The 20013-nt window shown below is 49.8% G+C and overlaps 1 protein-coding gene across 1 annotated transcript in view; it reads left to right on the top strand.

Annotated features, from left to right (window-relative positions):
- The first annotated feature begins 1253 nt into the window (after nucleotides 1-1253).
- Nucleotides 1254-20013, top strand: part of LOC112204120 (uncharacterized) — a 41958-nt gene continuing 23198 nt past the window's right edge. The window contains exons 1-5 of the mRNA XM_063795456.1: nucleotides 1254-1350; nucleotides 2573-2671; nucleotides 6322-6534; nucleotides 11684-11850; nucleotides 12714-12841. Of these exons, the coding sequence (XP_063651526.1) occupies nucleotides 1254-1350; nucleotides 2573-2671; nucleotides 6322-6534; nucleotides 11684-11850; nucleotides 12714-12841 (704 nt within the window). The remainder of the gene's footprint in view (nucleotides 1351-2572; nucleotides 2672-6321; nucleotides 6535-11683; nucleotides 11851-12713; nucleotides 12842-20013) is intronic.

Below are 20013 nucleotides of genomic sequence, written 5' to 3'. Positions count from 1 at the left end.
ACTGTGGAGAGTTAGCCAGCTTTTCTCTGTTTCTTTTTCCTTTTTTTTTAATCGAGATGAAGTCTTACGCTTGTTTCCCAGGCTGGAGTGCAATGGTGCGATCTCGGCTCACTGCAACCTCCGCCTCCTGGGTTCAAGCGATTCTCCTGACTCAGCCTCCTGAGTAGCTGGGATTACAGGCACCTGCCACCATGCCCAGATAATTTTTGTATTTTTAGTAGAGATGGGGTTTCACCATGTTGGTCAGGCTGGTCTTGAAACCCTGACCTCAGGCAATCCGCCCGCCACCCTCCCAAAGTACTGGGATTAGAGGCATTAGCTACCGTGCCCGGCCGCCCTTCTCTGTTTCTAGAGCATTTTGTATTAACTCCCTCTCATGATATCTTCCATGGTAGGCTGAATAATGGCCCCTCCAAAGTGTCCTCAACTTAATCCCCGGAATCTGTGACTATGTTCCTTTCCATGAAAAAGGGGATTTTGCAGATGTGATTAAGCATCTTGAGATGGGAGCTTATCCTATGTTGCCTATGGGCCCAGAGTCCCATCACAGTGCTTTTTTTTTTTTTTGAGACGGAATTTTTTGCTCTTGGTGCCCAGGCTGGAGTGCAATGGCACAATTTCAACTCACTGCAACTCCATCTCCCAAGGTTCAAGTGATTCTCTTACCTCAGCCTCCCAAGTAGCTGGATTACAGGTGCTCGCCAACATGCCCAGCTAATTTTTGTTTTTCCAGTAGAGATGGGATTTCACCATGTTGGCCAGGCTAGTCTCAAACTCCTGACCTCGTGTTCTGCCCACCTTTGCCTCCCAAAGTGCTGGGATTACAGGTGTGAGCCACCACATCCAGCCTACAGTGCTCTTTTAAGAGGGACTCAGCAGTCAGGGGAGATGGCAATGTGATGATGACTGAGTGTCTTAGTCTTTTTTGTATTGCTATGCAATATCTGAGACTGGGTAATTTATAAAGAACAGGTTTATTTCTTACAGTTCTGGAGGCTGGGAAGGTCAAGATCAAGGGGCCTGCTTCTGGTGAGGGTCTTCTTGCTGTGTCATCCCATGATGGAAAGTGTCACATCAAGAGAGAAAGGGGGCTGAACTCAATCCTTTTATTAGGAACCCATCCCCATGATAATTAACCCTCTGCTGAGATAACATCATTACTCTATTAATGAGGGCAGATCTTTCATGACCTAATCTCCTCTTAAAGGTCCCACCTCTCAACACTGTTGCATTGGAGATTAAATTTCCAACACATGAACTTTGCGGGGCACATTCAAACCATAGACTGTGCAGAGATTGCAGTGGTGTGCTTTAAAAATGGAGGAAAGGGCCACAATCCAGGGAATATAGGTAACCACTAAAAGCAGAAAAAGGCAAGAAAATGGGTTTTCCCTTCAGAACCTCCTGAAGGAATCAGTCCTTTACAACTTGACTTTAGCCAAGTGAAACTGATTTGAGGCTTCTGACCTATAGAACAATAAGATATTAAGTCTGTGTTGTTGTAAGCCAGTCAGTTCGTGGTAATTTGTTACAGCAGCCATAGAAAACTAATTGACTCACCAATGGGAGAAATCAGCTGCTGATTGAAGGTTACCAAACATCTACTTCCTTTCCTAACCTCACTTTAATTTTATCTTGGAGGAATTCTTTTCCCTACCCCATTAAGTTATGGGAGATGGGGCCAGGCATGGTGGCTTAGCAATCCCAGCACTTTGGGAGGCTGAGGTGGGTGGATCACTTGAGGTCCGGAGTTTGAGACTAGCCTGGTCAACATAGTGAAACCCCATCTCTACTAAAAATACAAAAATTAGCCAGGTGTGGTGGTGGGCACCTGTAATCCCAGCTACTCCAGAGGCTGTGGCATGAGAATTGCTTGAGCCCAGGAGGCAGAGGTTGAAGTGAGCCGAGATCGCACCACTGCACTCCAGCCTGGGTGACAGAGTGAGAATCCATCTCAAAAAAAAAAAGTTATGGGAGAGGATGGTAAAGCTAAGTATCTTTTGCACCTACTCCCCAGCCCCACCACTGCAGAAGCTGAAGGGGTTCCTAGAGGCTTCTTCTGCCGTGGAGCTGTTCCCACCAGCCCCTAGCTAGAGGTGGGTGTAGGACTTTGAAACATGAACAAATGGAGCTGGGATGGCAATGGCGGGAACAATATTGTGCTAATCTGAACTCTGCACTTCCTAAGTTTGGCTCTGGGTAAATTACCTCAAATTGCTGAGCCTTTGTTTCCATATTCATAAAATGGGTGCGGTAAGAGTACCAAGCTCTTCTATGCTGTTTGGAGGAGGCAGGTCCATAAGGTACCTGGCGTGTGGTAAGGGATTCATGAATGTTGGCTTCTATCATTAAGGGTGGGGGAGCCACATAAGTAGCCAGAGGGAGTCATAGAAATTTCTTGAGCCAGAGAAGTAAGATAATCTTTTCAGCTTTTTATACAGCATAAAAAGCGGGTAATTTGCTCGCCTTTGACCAAGCAAATCTGGGACGTGCCAGGCCTGGGGTGAATGGTGGGAACCCAGGTAGAGGGATGTTTCTCATTGGCTGAATTAACTGTGACTCCGTTTTGCAGAGCAGCCAGGTTGCTTCATGGTGGACCTGCTGCATGCCTACATGATGGTGCCGTGGATAGCTCTTGTTTGTGCCAGCCCTGTACCTGATACCTCTTGTGGTAATTGCATCCCTGTTTTTCAGAAGGAAGCATCCCTCCTCCCACTTTCTGGTTTTCCCCATGTCCTTCTGGAGGGGATGACCCCAACTGCTTCCAGAAGGGGCTTCATGAAAGCCAGGTCTGGCCAGGCTGGATGTGGTGATTGGCTCAGGCAGGGGCATGTGGCCCAAATGGGTCCAGTGAAAGTCAGTCCTGGGACTTTGGCTGGAACTATTGGGGAACAGCCTCTGCTTTCTTGGGCAGATGTGAGTTAGGAGCTGCTCAGGTCACTATGTGGAAAGAACTGCATGAGAATGAAATAATCAAAGGGAAGCAAGCACTGAGAGATTAGAGAGACTTATCTTGTATAAGTGCCTGTATCCAGCTATGCCTGAAGTGAGGTACCACCCCAGGCCTTTTCAGTCATGCTATCAGTTTTGTTCATTTTTTCTGTTTTACTCTTGGTGGAGTTATTTTTTTTTCCTTGTTACTTGAATAAGAAAAATACCAAACTAGAAGGCTGGGTGCAGTGGCTTACACCTGTAATCCCAGTACTTTGGGAGGCCAAGACAGGTGGATCAAGAGGTCAGGAGTTTGAGATCAGCCTGATCAACATGGTGAAATCCCGTCTCTACTAAAAATACAAAAAAAATTAGCCGGGCGTGCTGGTGCGTGCCTTTAATCCCAGCTACTCAGGAGGCTGAGGCAGGAGAATCGCTTGCATCTGGGAGGCGGAGGTTGCAGTGAGCCGAGATCGTGCCTCTGCACTCCAACCTAGGTGACAGAGCAAGACTCCATCTCAAAAAAAACAAAAACAAGAACAAAAAAAACAACAACAAAAAACCAGACTAGTAAATGCAACCATTTACAAATTCCAAGAGACTCTTGAAGATTCTTTTTGTTAGTAGGGAAAACATTCTCCATTTTTCTGCCAACTTTAGGGTTTTCAGAGAAGTTTGGGGGAGAGAAAGGAAAGCAAAGATGTGGGAAGACAGAGTCCTTGCAGCCCCAAGTTGGGCGAACTCCTCCCAGCTACTTATACCACAGGGTTTTGGGAGCAGAGCCCCTTTCATTAAACTTTTAGGAGTCTTGGATGGATAGGATGGGAATTACACCAGTGAAACTCAGCTTTGTGTGTGCCAGGCATTGGGCCCTGGGATATGCAGTCATGTGTTATGTAATGACATTTTAGTCAACGACAAACCACATGTAAGTCAGTGGTACCATAAGACGATTATGGAGCTGAAAAATTCCTATTGCTTAGTGACATAGCCATTGTAATGTTAGGGTAATGCACTTCTGTGTTTCTCGTGATGCTGGTGTAAACAAATCTGTGCTGCCAGTTCTATAAAAGCCTAGCATGTACAATTACATACAATATATAATACTTGATAATGAACAACTATGTTACTGGTTTATTTTTTTGAGACAGAGTCTTGCTCTGTCACACAGGCTGGAGTACAGTGGCATGATCTTGGCTCACTGCAACTTCTGCCTCACAGGTTGAAGTGATTCTTCTGCCTCAGCCTCCTGAGTAGCAGGGAATACAGGCACCCACCACCACGGCCAGCTAATCTTTGTATTTTTAGCAGAGATGGGGTTTCACCACACTGCCCAGGCTGGTCTCAAACTCCTGACCTCAAATGATCTGCCCGCCTCAGCCTCCCGAAGTGCTGGGATTACCCGCATGAGACACTGTGCCCAGCCCTGGTGTATTTAGTGTTTTTCATAATTTTAGAATGTATGTCTTCTACTTACATTAAAAAACAGTTAACTATAAAACAGCCTCAGGCAGGTACTTCAAGAAGTATTCTGGAAGAAGAAGGCATTGTTATCACAGGAGATGACAGCTCCATGCGTGTAATTGCCCAGGCTGGAGCACAGTGGCATAATCTCAGCCCATTGCAACCTCTGCCTCCTGGGTTCAAGCGATTCTCCTGCCTCAGTCTCCTGAGTAGCTGGGACTACAGGTGCACACCACCATGCCTGGCTAACTTTTGTATTTTTATTAAAGATGAGGGTTTCACCACGTTGGCCAGGATGGTCTCGAACTCCTGACCTCAAATGATCTGCCTGCCTCGGCCTCCCAAAGTGCTGGGATTACAGGTGTGAGACACCACGACTGGCAAAATTTTTTAAGATACATTTCAGTAAGCTAAGGTTAATTTATTGAAGAAAAGCTTTAAAAAATTTTGGTGTAGCCTAAGCATATGGTGTTTATAAAGTCTACAGTAGTGTACAGTAAGGTCCTATGCCTTCACACTCACTGACTCATCCACAGCATCTTCCAGTCCTGCAAGCTCCTTTCACGGTAAGTGCCCTATACAGGAGTATCATTTTAAAATCTCTTATACTGTATTCTTACTGTACCTTCGCTTATAGTATATTCAGTAAAGTATCAGGCTGTACAGGTGTGTAGCCTAGGAGCAATAGGCTACGCCATACAGCCTAGGTGTGTAGTAGGCTGTACAAGGCTATACAAGGTTTGTGTAAATGCACTTTGCTGTTTGCACAATGATGCAATCACCTAAGGAGGCATTTCTCAGAACCATCCCATGATTAAGAGAGGCATGATCGTACAGTCATCATCTCCCTGAAAGCTCAGTCAGCCCTGTGCAGTGCTACTGCCACACTCCCCTTTTGCACATGTAGAAATCAAGGATCTTTGGCTCCCCTGAGTGACTTGTTCAAGGTTTCTCAGTTTTCAAGAGATGGAGGTGGGACTTGAATTGAGATTTCCGTTTCTTGAGAACCTGTGGTCCTTAACTATTAAAACCACTTAAGAGGTCTTCTCTCTCGATCACTACCTACTAAGTGCTAGGCGCGGTGCTGAGGCATTCTCTTGATTATTATATTGAGTCTTTAGATTTAGGAGAAACAGGCCGAGTGCGCTGTCTCACGCCTGTAATCTCAGCACTTTGGGAGGCCGAGGCAGGAGGATCACGAGGTCAGGAGATGGAGACCATCCTGGCTAACACTGTGAAACCCCATCTCTACTAAAAATACAAAAATTAGCAGGCGTGGTGGTGGGCGCCTGTAGTCTCAGCTGCTCGGGAGACTGAGGCAGGAGAATGGCGTGAACCCGGGAGGCAGAGCTTGCAGTGAGCCAAGATCGCGCCACAGCACTCCAGCCTGGGTGACAGAGCGAGACTGTCTCAAAAAAAAAAAAAAAAGGATTTAGGAGAAACAAGTCCCGAAGCCCTGACCCTAACACGCAAGGGTTAGTGGAGATGTGGGACTTGAACTCAGCTTCTCTGTTGAGTCTGGCTGTCACCGGGACACAGGCACGTGCTTGCACACCTCCACGTTGGCGATCCCACTCCCTTAGTAGCGTCCTTAGCTCGGCACTTCTTGCGGGGAAGTTCTTCTTGGCCCAGACCCTCGTCCTAGGCCCCGCGTCGTGGGGGAAGTGAAAGGGGCAGTGTGGGGAAATGGCCAAGAGGTCGGGTCAGGGGTGGTCTGCAGAGAGGCAGGCGATGGCGCTGAGTCGGGAACCGCGCGCTCACCCGCCCAGTCGGACGGTTCTGGCGGGGGTGGGCGAGACACTGGGAACAGCGGCCTAGCTGCAGAGGGCCCGAGGCCGGGCGCGCGGGGAGCGGGGCGCGGCGAACGCGCGCGTGCGCGGTTCGTGTGTGGGCCCGCGGGGGCGTGCGCGGTTGGGGGGCAGTGAGGGTCGCCGCGGCGGCGCGCAGCACGACGGGAACATGGCGCGCGGAACCGGCGCGCGCGCCTAGCTGGCGGGACCCTTAGCTCGAGGCGGACGCGGCCCGGACCCCTTGGATATGGAGCAGTCGCCGCCGCCGGCGCCCGAGCCGGCCCAAGGGCCGACCCCCGCAAGGAGCTGAAGGCGGCGGGAGACCGAGTCGCCGCCAGCGTCGGCGCCGGTGAGTGCGTGAGGGGCTCGGGCCGGGAGACTTTCTTTGTCAAACTCCGGCGGTGGGAGCCGGGCCGGGCCTCAGCGACTGAGGAGCGCCTGCGAGGCGGAAGGTGTCTCGCAGTCCGGGTTCCATCCCAGCCGCGAGCCGTCAGGCGGCGGGACCTGGTCGGCCGCCTGCCTGCCTCAGTTTCCGCGAGAGTGTGTGTGGGTGTGTGTGGGTGTTGGCCGGCGCACACCGGGGGTGGGGGGGTCGGTATACAGTCGCGCCTAATGCGCGCGGTGCCTCCCCCCTCCCCCCAGTCCCCGTGGGGCGGAAGCTGGGGACTGGAGTCCACCAGAGCAGTAGGCGGCACCCGCGGGGAGACAGGTGTCGGCGCAGCCCGGGAGGCTCAGGTGCTACCTTTCCCGGGTGGGGTTTGTGAAGAGTGAGCTCTTCGTACCCGAAGGCGAGCAAGTCTGTCGGTGGCTCATCACAGAGCACTGTTTTGGAAAGCGTTCCACCCACCTCAGCTTCGTGCTGTGTTTGGGCCACTAGTCAGGGGGAAGGATGCTGAGCGACATGGACTTTAGAGGTGGGGCTCCCGCTGGACGGGATGGCTCTGGGCTCTCGAGCTTACCCCCACCCTTGCCTCCTAAACCCGTTAGAGGGTAGGAATCATTGGGAGCACCTGATAAAAACGCCACGGATTGTGGCTCACCAAAGCAGGGAAGCCGATTTGGAACTTAAACAAGCTCCCAAGTTGTGATCAGTCAAGCTTGGCAAGCACTGTTTTAGAGAGTAGGCTTCCTGCAAGCAGGAGCTGTTTTTGTGTATACCTCACCATGGCATCTTGGTACCTGGCATGGTGCCTGGCACACGGTAGGTGATCAGAAAATATCTGTAGAAAGTCTAAATTATTAGGGAGAGTGCAACATAGGAGTTCTTGAGACATTTTCAGGAGCTTCTTGAGATTAATATCTGTCAGATTTGTTTTACAGTATATGATTTTTCTCAGCTCCCAACTTTTGTGATTGTTTTTAATGCCATGTTTTCAGTATGTTCTAGGCAAAAGCAGGGTATATGTTGCTTAGTATACACTATCCACTAGGCCGGGTGCGGTGGCTCACTCCTGTAATCTCGGCACTTTGGGAGGCAGATTGCATGAGCCCAGGGGCTTGAGGCTGTAGTGAGCCAAGGAGTTAGAGACCGGTGTGGGAAACGTAGCGAGACTCGTCTCCGCAAAAATTAGCTGGGTGTGGTAGCGTGCACTTGCAGTCCCAGCTACCCTGGAGGCTGAGGTGGGAGGATCGCTTGAGCTCAGGAAGTACAAGTTGCAGTGAGCCAAGGTTGTGCCACTGCATTCCAGTCTGTATAATACAGCAAAACCCAGTCTCTTAAATAAGTAAATAAATACATAAATGATTATGTATACTCCAGCTAGGTTAAAATTAATTCTGAATCAAAATTCTAAATTAAAATATGCATATTTCTTTCTCTTCATCATTTGAGAACACTAGGCTTTTAGGATTTCATTCCGTTGGGGCAGGTAAATATCTACATTTTTGACAAAGCAAATATGAATTACTGTTAATTCAAGAAAGGTGGGAATTTGCTTAAACCTGAGTATTTGTAGTCTGTGATTTTTTTAAATTTTAAATGTAAATTTTCTTTTTTTTTTCTTTTTTTTTGAGATGGAGTCTCACTCTGTCGTCCAGGCTGGAGTGCAGTAGCACAATCTCAGGTCACTACAACCTCCACCTCCCGAATTCAAGCGATTCCCCTGCCTCAGCCTCTGGTGTAGCTGGCATTACAAGTGTGTGCCACCATGCCCAGCGAATTTATGTATTTTTAGTAGAGAGGAGGTTTCACTATGTTGCCCAGGCTGGTCCCAAACTCCTTGATCTCAAGTGATCTGCCCACCTTGGCCTCCCAAAGTGCTGGGATTACAGACATGAGCCATGGCACCTGGCCTTATTTTTATTTTTCTGAGACAGAATCTCAGTCTGTTGCCCAGGTTGGAGTGCTGTGGCATGATCTCCACTCACTGCAACCTCCACCTCCCAGATTCCAGTGATTCTAATGCCTCAGCTTCCTGAGTAGCTGGGGTTACTAGACCCGGCTAATTTTTGTTGTATTTTTTTAGTAGAGACTAGGTTTCCCTATGTTGGCCAGGCTGCTCTGGAACTCCTGGCCTCTAGTGATCCACCTGCCTCGTCCTCCCAAAGTGCTGGAATTACAGGCATGAGCCACTGCTCCCAGCCAATCTTTGTGATATTTTGAAATTGAGGTTTATATTTTGTTCAGAGTCAAAGCTAAAATAGAATTGTTTGAAAATTAATATTTCAGGAACTGTTTTTTAATTAAGTTGAATTTTATTTTATTAGTTTCATTTCAGTAGGGTTTTAACTTAAAAAAATATATAAATATATGTATGTGTGTGTGTGTGTGTGTGTGTATATATATATATATATATATATATATTTTTTTTTTTTTTCCTGAGACGGAGTCTTGCTCTGTCACCCAGGCTGGAGTGCAGTGGCATGATCTTGGCCTCACTGCAGCCTCCACCCTCCCAGCTCAAGCAATTCTCCTGCCTTAGCCTCCCGAGTAGCTGGAACTACAGGTGCCCACCACCACACCCAGCTAATTTTTATATTTTTAGTAGAGATGGGGTTTCACCATGTTGTCCAGGCTGGTTTTGAACTCCTGATCTCAAATGATCTGCCCTCCTTGGCCTCCTAAAGTGCAGGGATTACAGGCATGAACCACTGTGCCTGGCCTAAAAAATATTTTTAAAGACAGGATCTAGCTATGTTGCCTCAGCTGGTCTTGAACTCCCAGTCTTGGCCTCAAGTGATCCTTCTGCCTCAGCCTTCTGAGTAGCTGGAAGCACAGCTGTGAGCCACCACACCTGGCTTTTTTTCATTTCTAATAAAAAAATTAATAGAGTATCTTGTTTCACTGGACAAAATACGCATATATAGGAAGGAAAGACTTTTGGACTTGAGATTGCGCTGAAGAAGAAAAATGGAAAAATTAGGCATTTTAGTCTCTCAGTATGTTATTTTTGTAGCTTATACAGATATGTCTTTTTAAAGTGTCTTTTAAAAGCTTTATTGAGATAAAGATAAATGAGATAAATTCACCTACCATGAAATCAACCCCTTGAGTGCAGAATTTTGTGGTTTATAATATATTCACAGAATCGCACAAACAAGACAGGTATCTAGATACTGTCAGACCATTTTCATCAGTCCACAAGAAATCCCATACCAATTAGCAGTCATCCTTATTCCCTTTTCCCCTAGTCCCTGGCAATAACTAGCTTACTTTCTGTCTCTGAGTTTAGCTCTTCTGGAGGTTTCACAGAATGAAATCTTACTACATATGGTCTTTTGTGATTGACTTATTTCACTTGGCACAGTGTTTTCAAGGTTTATCCGTGCTGTAGCGTATATCTGCACTTCATTCTTTTTTAATGCTGAGTAATCTTTTGAATGGATATACCATATTTTATCAGTTCCTCTGTTGATAGGCACTTGAGTTTTTTTCCCAATTTTTGGCTATTATGAACAGTGCTGCTATGAACATTTGTGTACAAATTTTAGTGTGGATGTATATTTTCATTTCCCTTGGGTATATCCCTAAGGAATAGACTATCTGGGTCATATGAAAATTGTTTAAGACTACAGGCACGTGCCACCACACCTGGCAAATATTTAAAAATTTTTTGTAGATAAAGGGTCTTGCTGTGTTGTCCAGGCTGATCTTGAACTCCTGGCCTCAAGAGATCCTCTTACCTCAACCTCCCAGAAAGTGTTGGGATTACAGATGTGAGTCACTGTACCTATAAAAGAGGCTCATACCTCTTTTTACATATTTTTTTTGAGACAGAGTTTCACTCTGTTGCCCAGGCTGGAGTGCAGTGGTGGGATCACAGCTCACTGCAGCCTGGACCTCCCTCCATATGATTCTAGCTCTGGGTGTCTTTCCTGTAGTTTTTATTATGTTGTGGTATGTTTCTTCTGTACCCGTTTCTTTGAGGATTAATAGCATGAAGGATGTTGAATTTCATCAAATGCTTTTTCAGTTTCAGTTGACATGATCATACTGTTTTTGTCATTTATTTGGTAGATATGATGTATCACATTGTGTTGAGTGACCCTTGCATCCCAGGGATACATCGCACTTGATCATGATGAATTATCTTTTTAATGTATTACTGAATTTGATTCACTGGTATTTTGTTGAGGATTTTTGCATCAATATTTGAAATACTGGCCTGTAGTTTCCTTCTTTGATGCCTTTGTCTGATTTTGGTATCACAGTAATAATGGTCTCACAGAATAAGTTTGGAAGTATTCCCTCCTGTTTTTCAAAATAGTTTGAGTAGGATTCATACTAGGTCTTTAAATTGTTTGTTGTGAAGCCATCAGCAGTGAAGACATCAGTTCCCGGGCTTTTCTTTACTGGGAGAACTTTTCTGATGGCTTCAATCTCATTACTTGTTACCAATCTGTTTTGGTCTTGGATGTTTTCATTATTCAACCTAAGTAGGTGTATACAACCTAAGTAGGTGTATTCCTAGATGTATGCATCTAGGAACTTGCCAATTTCTACTAGGCTTTCCAATTTATTGGCATATAATAGCCAGTTATGATCCTTTGAATTTCTGAAGTATTAGTTGTAATGTCTCCTTTTTTTTTAATCTGTTGATTTTATTTATTTGAATTTTGTCTCTTTTTTCTTAGTTAGCCTGGTTAAAAGTTTGTCAATTTTGTTTAGCTTTCCAGAAAACCAACTTTTCATTTAATCATGTGTGTTTTTTATTTCAATTTTATTTCTGCTACGATCTTATTTATTTTCTTATTTTCAGTTTAGTTTGTTCTTACTTCAATAGTTCTTTAAGATGTATGGTTTATTTAAAGTTTTTCTTTTGTTTGGATGGTAGGCACTTATAGCTGTAAATCTCTGCCTTTGTACTGCTTTCTGCATAACAAGTTTTGGTATACTGTGTTTTCATTGCCCTTTGTTTCATGAAATTTTTGAATTTCTGTCTTAGTATCTTCATTGACCCGCTAGTCATTTATTCAGAAGGGTAGTGTTTAACTTCCATGTGATTGTATTGTTTCCAAAATTACTCTTCTTATTGATACCTAGTTTTATTCCTTTGTAGTCAAAGAAGATGGCCACGGAGACAGCAGCGTGGTCAGAGTGGTAGGAGCCGGCCATCAGCGAGAGCTGCTCCGTGCCTGGCTGCCGGGTGCTACAGCCTGTGGCCCACTGGCTTGCCTCACTGTGGTTGGTGGTGGCGGTGACAGAGACTGCAGCACGACCAGAGTGGTAGGACAGGGGCTATCCAGGGCTGCACCTTTCGCAGTGTGGGGTGGGTTGGGGGCGCTATCCAGGGTGTCATTGCCTGCATTAGGGGTACTGGTTGGTAGCACTGTACAGGGCTGCACTGCCCATGGCAGGGAGGGTGGGTTATGGGCGCTTTCTGGGACTGCAATGCCCATGGAGAAGGACAGGTTAGGGCACTATCAGGTATACGCTACTGGCGGCATTGGGGGATGGAGGTGGGGGGAGCTATTGAGGGCAGGACTAGCCGTGGAGTGGGGGTGAGTTCAGTGCTATCAGGGGCTGCACTGCTGGCGGCAGTCAGCAGAGTTGGCATCCAAGGAAGGAGTGGTTCTCCTCTCCCTGACTCCACACTCCAGAGGGTGACCCACTCTTGGTCATACTGGAGTGCGGCAGGCATGCAGCGTTTGCATGGGAATCCTGAGCATGGCAGAGCCCCCGCACCCACCGTGGTTCCTGGGCCTGTGCACTCTGGGTCTGTGCCTCAGAGGCTGCCAGGCACCCCTGGGGACACCACGGGGGACAGGGCCCTGTGTGTGGAGGCGTCTGGAACAGGAATTGGCACCTGGGTGCGGAGGGCTGGCTGGGTCTGAATTTTTCTGCTTCTCCTGCTCCCTGAGGAGTGCAGCCCCAGTGGGCCCAATGGTTCCTGTGGAGTGGGGAGCTGGGTGCTGTGGTGTCTCCAGCACCCACCCCAGATCCCAGTTCCCGGCCAGCTTGGGCCAAAAGGAGAGGTTGGACTTTGGAGGGTGGGTGTGAGTGCCTTTGCTGAAACTGGCCCCTGCCACCCAGTGGCCGGCATGACAAGTTGAGGCTCTAACCCTTCCACCCCTCACATCTTCCTCTAGGCTTTTCTGGCTTTGCCCGCCCAGCTGCTCCATGCCAGGAGGAGGAGGAGACACCTAGAGCCTGCGACACCACGGCTCGCCTCACTGCAGGAGGGTGGCATCGACGGAGACTGCAGTGCGCCAGAGCGGTAGGAGAGCGGCCATGCTAGGAGGGCAGGCGGCTGCAGCCAGGGTTGGGGGTCAGGCTTACAGCAATGGACGGGCTGCAGCAGTGGCCAGGTGGTAGGAGCCTTGTAGGGAGGGCTGGTGCATTGGCAGTGGGCCTGGCTTTGCCCTGCCCGTGCCGTGGATCTGGCCCTGTACTGCCCTGCCTTGCCCTGTACCTGCCCTACTGTTACCTGGACTGTCTCGGCCCTGTCCTGCTCTGGTCCCATCCTGACCCTGTCTTGGCCCTGTGCTACCCTGTCCCTTCCCTGGTCTTGCCCTGGCACTGGCCCTGCCCTGAACCTGCACTGGCCTGACCTTGGCTCTGACCCTGGCTCTGGCCCTGCCCCTTGTCCTGACCCTGGTGCTGTCATGGCACTGGCCCTGCCAATGGTCATGGTCCTGCTCCTGTTCTGGCCCTGACCTGGCCTTGGACATGTCCTGGCCCTGCTTTGGCCCATCCCTGCCCTGGCCCCACCATAGGCCTGCCTGTTCTACCCTCTCCTGGCACTGACCTTGCCCTGTCATGGCCCAGTGGTGCCATTGCCCTGCCTTACCCTGCGCTGGTTGTGCCTTGGCCCCGCTTGGTGCTGGCCGCTCCCTGGACCTGCCCTGACCCTGCCTTGGCTTTTGCCCTGCCCTCACTATGGCCTGGCCCTAACCCTAGCCCTGGTCCTGCCATATCCCTGGCCCTGCCCTTATCCAGGCCCTGCCCCTGCTGCTGCCCTGGCCCTGGCCTGGAACCTGGTCCTGTCAAGGACCTGCCCTGACTCTGCCATGGCCCTGGCCTTGCTCTGCCTTGTTCCCGGCCCTGACCCAGACCCAGACCCTTTCCTGGCTCTGCACTGGCCTTTCCCTGGCCCTGAGCTGGCAGTGGTCTGCCCCTGGTCTTGCCATCACTCTGCCCTGCTGTGCTCTGGATGTGTCATCACCCTGCCCTGGCCCTACTCTGCCTTTGACCCTGCCCTGGCCTTACCTTGGCCCTTACTCTAGTCTTTGCTAGGCCCTGCTCTGGAGCTGGCCCTAGCACAGACCTGGACCTGACCCTAGCCGTGGTCTTTGTCCTGCCATAGTCCTGGCCCTGAAGTGAACTTGGAGGTGTCCTGGCCCCGGCGTAACATAGCTCTGTATTGGCCTGTCCCTGCCCTGCCGCTACCATCGCCTTGCCCTGCTCTGCCCTGTCCCAGTACTGACCTGGCCATGCTATTTCCCTGCCCTACCCTGCCTTGGCTGTGCCCTGGCTCGGTTCTGGCCCTGGCCCTGGCCCTGCCCCAGACATGCTCTGACACTGCCTCAGCCTTGGCACTAGCCTGGCTCTTTCTTGGCATCAGCCCTGCTCTCTCTGTGGACCGGCTCTTGTCCTGTCCTGTACTGGCCATACCATGCCCTGCCCTGACTCAGCCCTGGCTCAGCCCTGGCCCAGCCTTGGCCTTGGCATTGCCCCTGGTCCTGCCATATTTCTTGCCCTGTCCCTACCCTGGCCTTGGCCCTGACCCTTACCTTGCCCTGGCCCTGCCCTTGCCCTAATGCAGCCCCTGGCCCTGTCATGGCCCTGCCCTGGACCTGTCCTGGCCCTGGCCCTTCCCTGCTTGAGACCTTACCCTGGTTCTCCCCTGGCCCTGACCCTGAAATGCCTGGCCCTACCCTGGCCTTGCACTGCTCTGGCCCTTGCCCTGACTCTGGTCCTGTCACTGGCCTAGCCCCAGCCCTGTTGCTGGTCTTACCATGGCCCAGACCCTGCCCTGGCCTTGCCCTCCCTTTGGCCCTGCCGTGACCCTGCCTTGGCCCTCACACTGGCCCTAGCACAGACCTGGTCCTATCTGTGGCCTTAGCCTGGCATTGACCCCTGCTCCTGACCCTGGCCCTGCCATGGCCCTTGCCCTGCCAATGACCCTGACGGCCCTGGCCCTGTCTTGGCCCTGGCCCTGAACTGGCCCTGCCCTGACCCTGGCCCTGAAGTGGATTTGCAGGTGTCTTGTCCCTGATTTTACCTGGCCCTGCCATGGCCCTGTCCCTCCCCTGGCTCTGTCCTGGTCTTGTGCTGACCCTGACCCAGACCTTGACCCTGCCCCAGCCTTGTCCTAGACCTGGCCATGGCCCTGCCTCTGCCCTGGACCAGTGCTGGCACTGGCATGGACCCTGGCCCTGGCTGTTCGCTACTTAAGGCCATACCCTGGCCCAGCCCTGGTCCTGACCCTGTCCTGGCCCTAATTTGGCCTGGCTCTACCCTGGCATGCTATTCTGGCCCTGGCCCTGACCCGGTCCCTGTCCCTGTCCTGGCCCTAGCCCCGTTGCTGGTCCTGCCATGGCCCTTGTCCTGACATTGCCCTTTCCTGGTCCTGGCCCTGGCCCTGTCCCAGCCCTGCTCTGGCCCTGGTCTGAACCCTGGCCCTACAATGGACCTGCCTTGGTCCTGCCCAGACCCTGGCTCGGGCCCTACCTCTGCCCTGGCCATACCCTTGCCCTGGCTTGGACCCCGGTCCTGGTCCTTGTCCTGGCCCAGCCATGGTCCTGGCCCTGCCCTGCCTGTGCCCTGTTCTATCCTGAGGTGGCCCTGCCATGGCCTGGTGTTGCTATTGCCCTGCCTTAGCCTGCCCTGCTTGTGCCCTAGATCTGTCCCGGCCTTTGCCCCGTCTTGTTTCTAGCCTTGACGCAGCCCTGGACCTTCCCTGACCTTGCCTCAGCCCTGGCACTACCCTGACCTTGCCTTGGCGTTTGCCCTACTCTGTGGCCTGGCTCTCGTCCTGCCCTTTTGCAGGCCTGCCCCTGCCCCTGCCCCTGCCTTGGCTTTGGCCTGCACCTTGGCCATACAGTGACCCTGCCATGACCCTTTCCTGGCCCTGGCCTGGAACCTGGCCCTGCCAAGGACTCACCCTGGCTCTGTCATGGCCCTGGCCCTTTCCTGGATTTGGATGTGTCCTGTCCCTTATTTCCCCGGCCCTTCCCTGGCTCTGCCATACCCCTTCTCTGGGGTAGGGCCAGGGTCAGGACCAGGGTAGGGCCATGGTAAGGCCTGAAGATGGGAAGGGCCAAGGCAGCGGCAGGACCAGGGAAGGGTCAGGGCCAGGGATGTGGTAGGACTAGGGGCAGAGCCGGTACTAGGGCTGAGCCGGGGCAGAGCAGGAGAGATTACATTAGGCTGTTATGTAAAATTTTTATTTTAGATTTTTAAGATAACTACAGTAGTAGTAGTAATGTCTATACTATGTTGTTTGTAATAGTAATAATATTTCCAGTAAATAATCACTAAATTTTAACTAATACTATCTTTGCTTCCAGTAGTGTTCTATGAGTATAATTTTATCAATATGTAAATATGTGAGGCATTGATTCTCACAATAATTCTATGTGCTAGGTACTTAAAGCATCCCCATTTTCCAAATGTAGGAAACAGGCATAAAGAAGTTAAATACTTGGCCAGATTACTCCTGTAATCCCAGCACTTTGGGAGGCCAAGGCAGGCAGATGGCTTGAGCTCAGGAGTTTGGAACCAGCCTGGGCAACGTTGTGAAACCCCATCTCTACTAAAAATGCACAAAAAGAACTGATTTAAGTTTCTTGTAGGATTCTGGTTATAAAACACTGGTCAAACACACAGGGCATGGATAGGGCAGGGCCAGGAACAAGGTCAGGCCAGGAAGGGGCCAGGGCCAAGGCAGGGCCAGAGCTGGACTTGGAGGTGTCCTGGTCTGATTTGCCCTGCCCCAACATTGGCCCAGCCCTGCTCTGGCACTTCCTGTCATGCCCTGACCCTGGCCTGAGCATTGGCCCTGGCCTTGTCCTGCTTCTGGCCCTGCCCTGGAGTTGACCAGGCACTGCCATGGCCCAGTCCTGCATTGCCCTGCCCTCCTCTGCCCTGGCGCTGCCATGGCCCTGCTTGGGCACTAGCTCTGCCTCGACTCTGGACCTGCCCTGACTGCTCAGCCCTGGATCTACACTGACTCTGCCTTGGTGTTGCCCTCCCATCTCTATGGCCTGGCTCTGGCCCTGCCTTGCACAGGCCATGCTCTGCCCTGCATGTCCCAGCCTGGGCCCAGCCCTTGTCCTACCATATTCCTGACCCCAGCCGTACCCTTGTTCTGGCCTTGACCCTGCCATGGCCCTCTCCTGGCCCTTCCTTGGTCCTGCCCTGCCCTTCCATGCCCTGGCCTTGCCCTCACCCTGCATTGGCCCTGCACTGGTCCTGCCCTGCCCTGGCACTGCCTTGGCCCCGGCCCTGCCTTCTCCCTGGCCTTGCTCTTGCCCTGCCCTGGCCTGACCCCAGGCCTACCGAGTCCATGAAATGGCCCTGGACCTGCCTTGCCATCGTCTGTCCTGGCCCTGTATTGTCCCCACCATGCTCTGGTCCAGCACTTACCCTGGCCCTGTTGCTAGTCCTGCCACTGCTATGGCCCTGCCCTGTTTTTGGCCATGCCCTGTGCTACCCTAGCCCTGCCCTGCCTTGGCCTTGGCCCTACTGTGGCCTTCTCCTACCCTGGCCTGGCCCTACACTAGCCTTTTCTACCCTGGCCTTGCCCTTCCCTGGTCTTGCCCTGCCCTGGCCTTGGCTTTGCCTTATCCTGGTCCTGGTTCTGCCCTGACCCTGCTCTTGCTCTGGATCCTCTCTGGTTCTGCCTTCTCCCTGGCCCTGCCCCTGGCCCAGTCTTGACCCTGGCCCTGGCCCTGGCCCTGGCCCTGACAATCCCCAGGCCCCACACTGGCCATGCTTGGCCCTGGCCCCTCCTTTGGCCCTGCACTGGCCCTGTGCTATCTTAGTCCTACCCTGGCCCTGAACTCACCCTGGCCCTACCCTCACCCTACACTGGCCCTGCCCTACCCTGACCTTGCCCTGGCCTTGCCCTGCCTTTGGCCTGCCCTGGCTCTGGTTCTGCCCTGGCCTTGCCCTTGCCCTGGACCCTCCCTGGCCATGTTTTTTCCATAGTCCTTCTCTGGCCTTGCCCTTGCCCTGTCCCCTTTCTTGTCCTGCCATGTTTCTGGCCCTGCCCTGTCCATGTCCTGGACCTGACTCTGGCCCTGGACCTCCCTGTCCCTGCCCTGCCATACTCTGGCCCTTTCTTGCTCTACACTGACCCTGCCCTGCCTTGGCCCTGTGCTACCCTAGCCCTGCCCTGGCCTTCTGCTGGCCCTGATCCTGCCATGGCCCTGGCCCTGCCATGTCCCTGCCCTGGCGCTGGTTCTGCCCTGCTTCTGGCCCTGGCCTTGGTCCTCTCATGTCCCTGGCTATGACCCTGCCCCTGGTTTTTCTCTCTCCATGACCCTGCCCCGGTTCTATCCTATCCCTGGCCCTGTCTCAGTTCTGTCCTAGCCCTGGCCTTTCACAGTACTTTATGCTTAGTAAGGGCTCCATGGTGTCTGTGAGTTGAATGTTGTGTTCATAGTATCTGCCAAAACAGAAAGAAAAAAAAAATCTGATGATGAGAAGTTAAAGCTTTGTATATAATATGCCTTGAATTGTAAGTGCTTGTTATTAGTTGTATTACATATAGGTCATGGTTTTGTACACATAACTCCAAACCATTGATACTGTTAAAAGAGTATATGAATATATGAAAGAATGTATAAACGTAAGAATGTATGAGTATCTAATGACCTTTCCAAATTAATTTTTATTTTTAGCTCTATTAGATTTTTCTCACTGTAACAAATGTTTATTCCTATGTAATTAAGGGCGTATTTCCTGTACAGAGTATTCATATTACCTAATTGAAAATTATATAATACAAAAATATAATACTATTTTTAGGCCAGGCATGGTGGCTCATACCTGTAATCCCAACATTTTGAGAGGCCAAGTTTGGAGAATCATTTGAGTCCTGGGGTTGACCAGCCTGGGCAACATAGTGAGACCTTTTCTTTATTAAATAAATAGGTTGGACACTGTGGCTCATATCTGTCATCCCAGCATTTTGGGTTGCCAATGCAGGAGGATTGCTTCAGCCCAGGAGTTTGAGACCAGCCTGGGCAGAATAGCAAGACTCCATCTCTACAAATAATAAAATATTAACCAGGTGTGGTGGTGCACACCTGGGGTCCTGGCTACCCGGGAGGCTAAGGTGGGAGGTTTGCTCAAGGCTGCAGTGAACTGTGAATGCACCACTGCATTGCAGCCTATGCCACAGAACAGGACCTTGTCTATAAATAAAGAAATAAGTAAAAACATAAATAAAAATAAGTAAAAAGAAATATAAGTAAATATAAATATAAATACATGTACATATAAAAATGAATACATGAAAACAATTTTTAAATTTAACATCACTGAGGGCATCCTATCCATTTCATTTCATGATTCCATTACATCATTTCACTTAGATGAAATGATAATATGACTTGAGATGAGATGAAATGACGAAATGATGAGATAAGAAGAGATGAAATGATGAGATGAAATTTTGAGATGAAATGGTGAGTAGAAATGATGAGATGAAATGATGAGACAAAATGACAAAATTGAAAGGAGATGAGATGAAATGAGATGAAAATGAGATGATGGACGAAATGAGATGAAACGAGATGAAATGATGAGAAGAAATGATGAGATGAAATGAAATAATGAAATGATATGAAATAATGAAATTGAAATGAGATGAGGAGATGATATAATGAGATGAAATGAGATGAACGATGAGATGAAATGATGAGATGAGATGATAAGATGAAATGAGATGAAAAATGAGATGAAAAATGAGATGAAATGAGAGGAAACAGTGAAATGAGATGAAATGAAATAATGAAAGGAAATTATGAAATGTAATGATGAAATTGAAATGAGATGAAATGATGAGATGAAATGAAGTGAGATGAGATGAAATGATGAGATGAAATGAGATGAAATGATGAGATGAGATGAAATGAGATGAAATGAGATGTAATGAAATGAGATGAAATGACATGACATAATGAAATGCAATAATGAAATGAGATGAAATGAAATAATGAAATGATGAAATAATGAAATGGAAATGAAATGGAAATGATGAGATGAGCAGAAATGATGAGATGAAATGATGAAATGATGAGATGAAATGAGATTAAATGATGAGATTAAATGATGAGATGTGATGAAATGAGATGAAATGATGACATGATATGATGACATGAAATCAGATGAAATAATGAGATGAAATGACGAGATGAAATGATGAGATGAGATGAA

This window comes from Pan troglodytes, chromosome 16 (genome assembly GCF_028858775.2).
Source record: "Pan troglodytes isolate AG18354 chromosome 16, NHGRI_mPanTro3-v2.0_pri, whole genome shotgun sequence".
NCBI lineage: Eukaryota > Metazoa > Chordata > Mammalia > Primates > Hominidae > Pan > Pan troglodytes.
The sequence above is the reverse complement of the archived record's forward strand: the minus strand, read 5'-3'. Positions and strand labels throughout refer to the sequence as shown.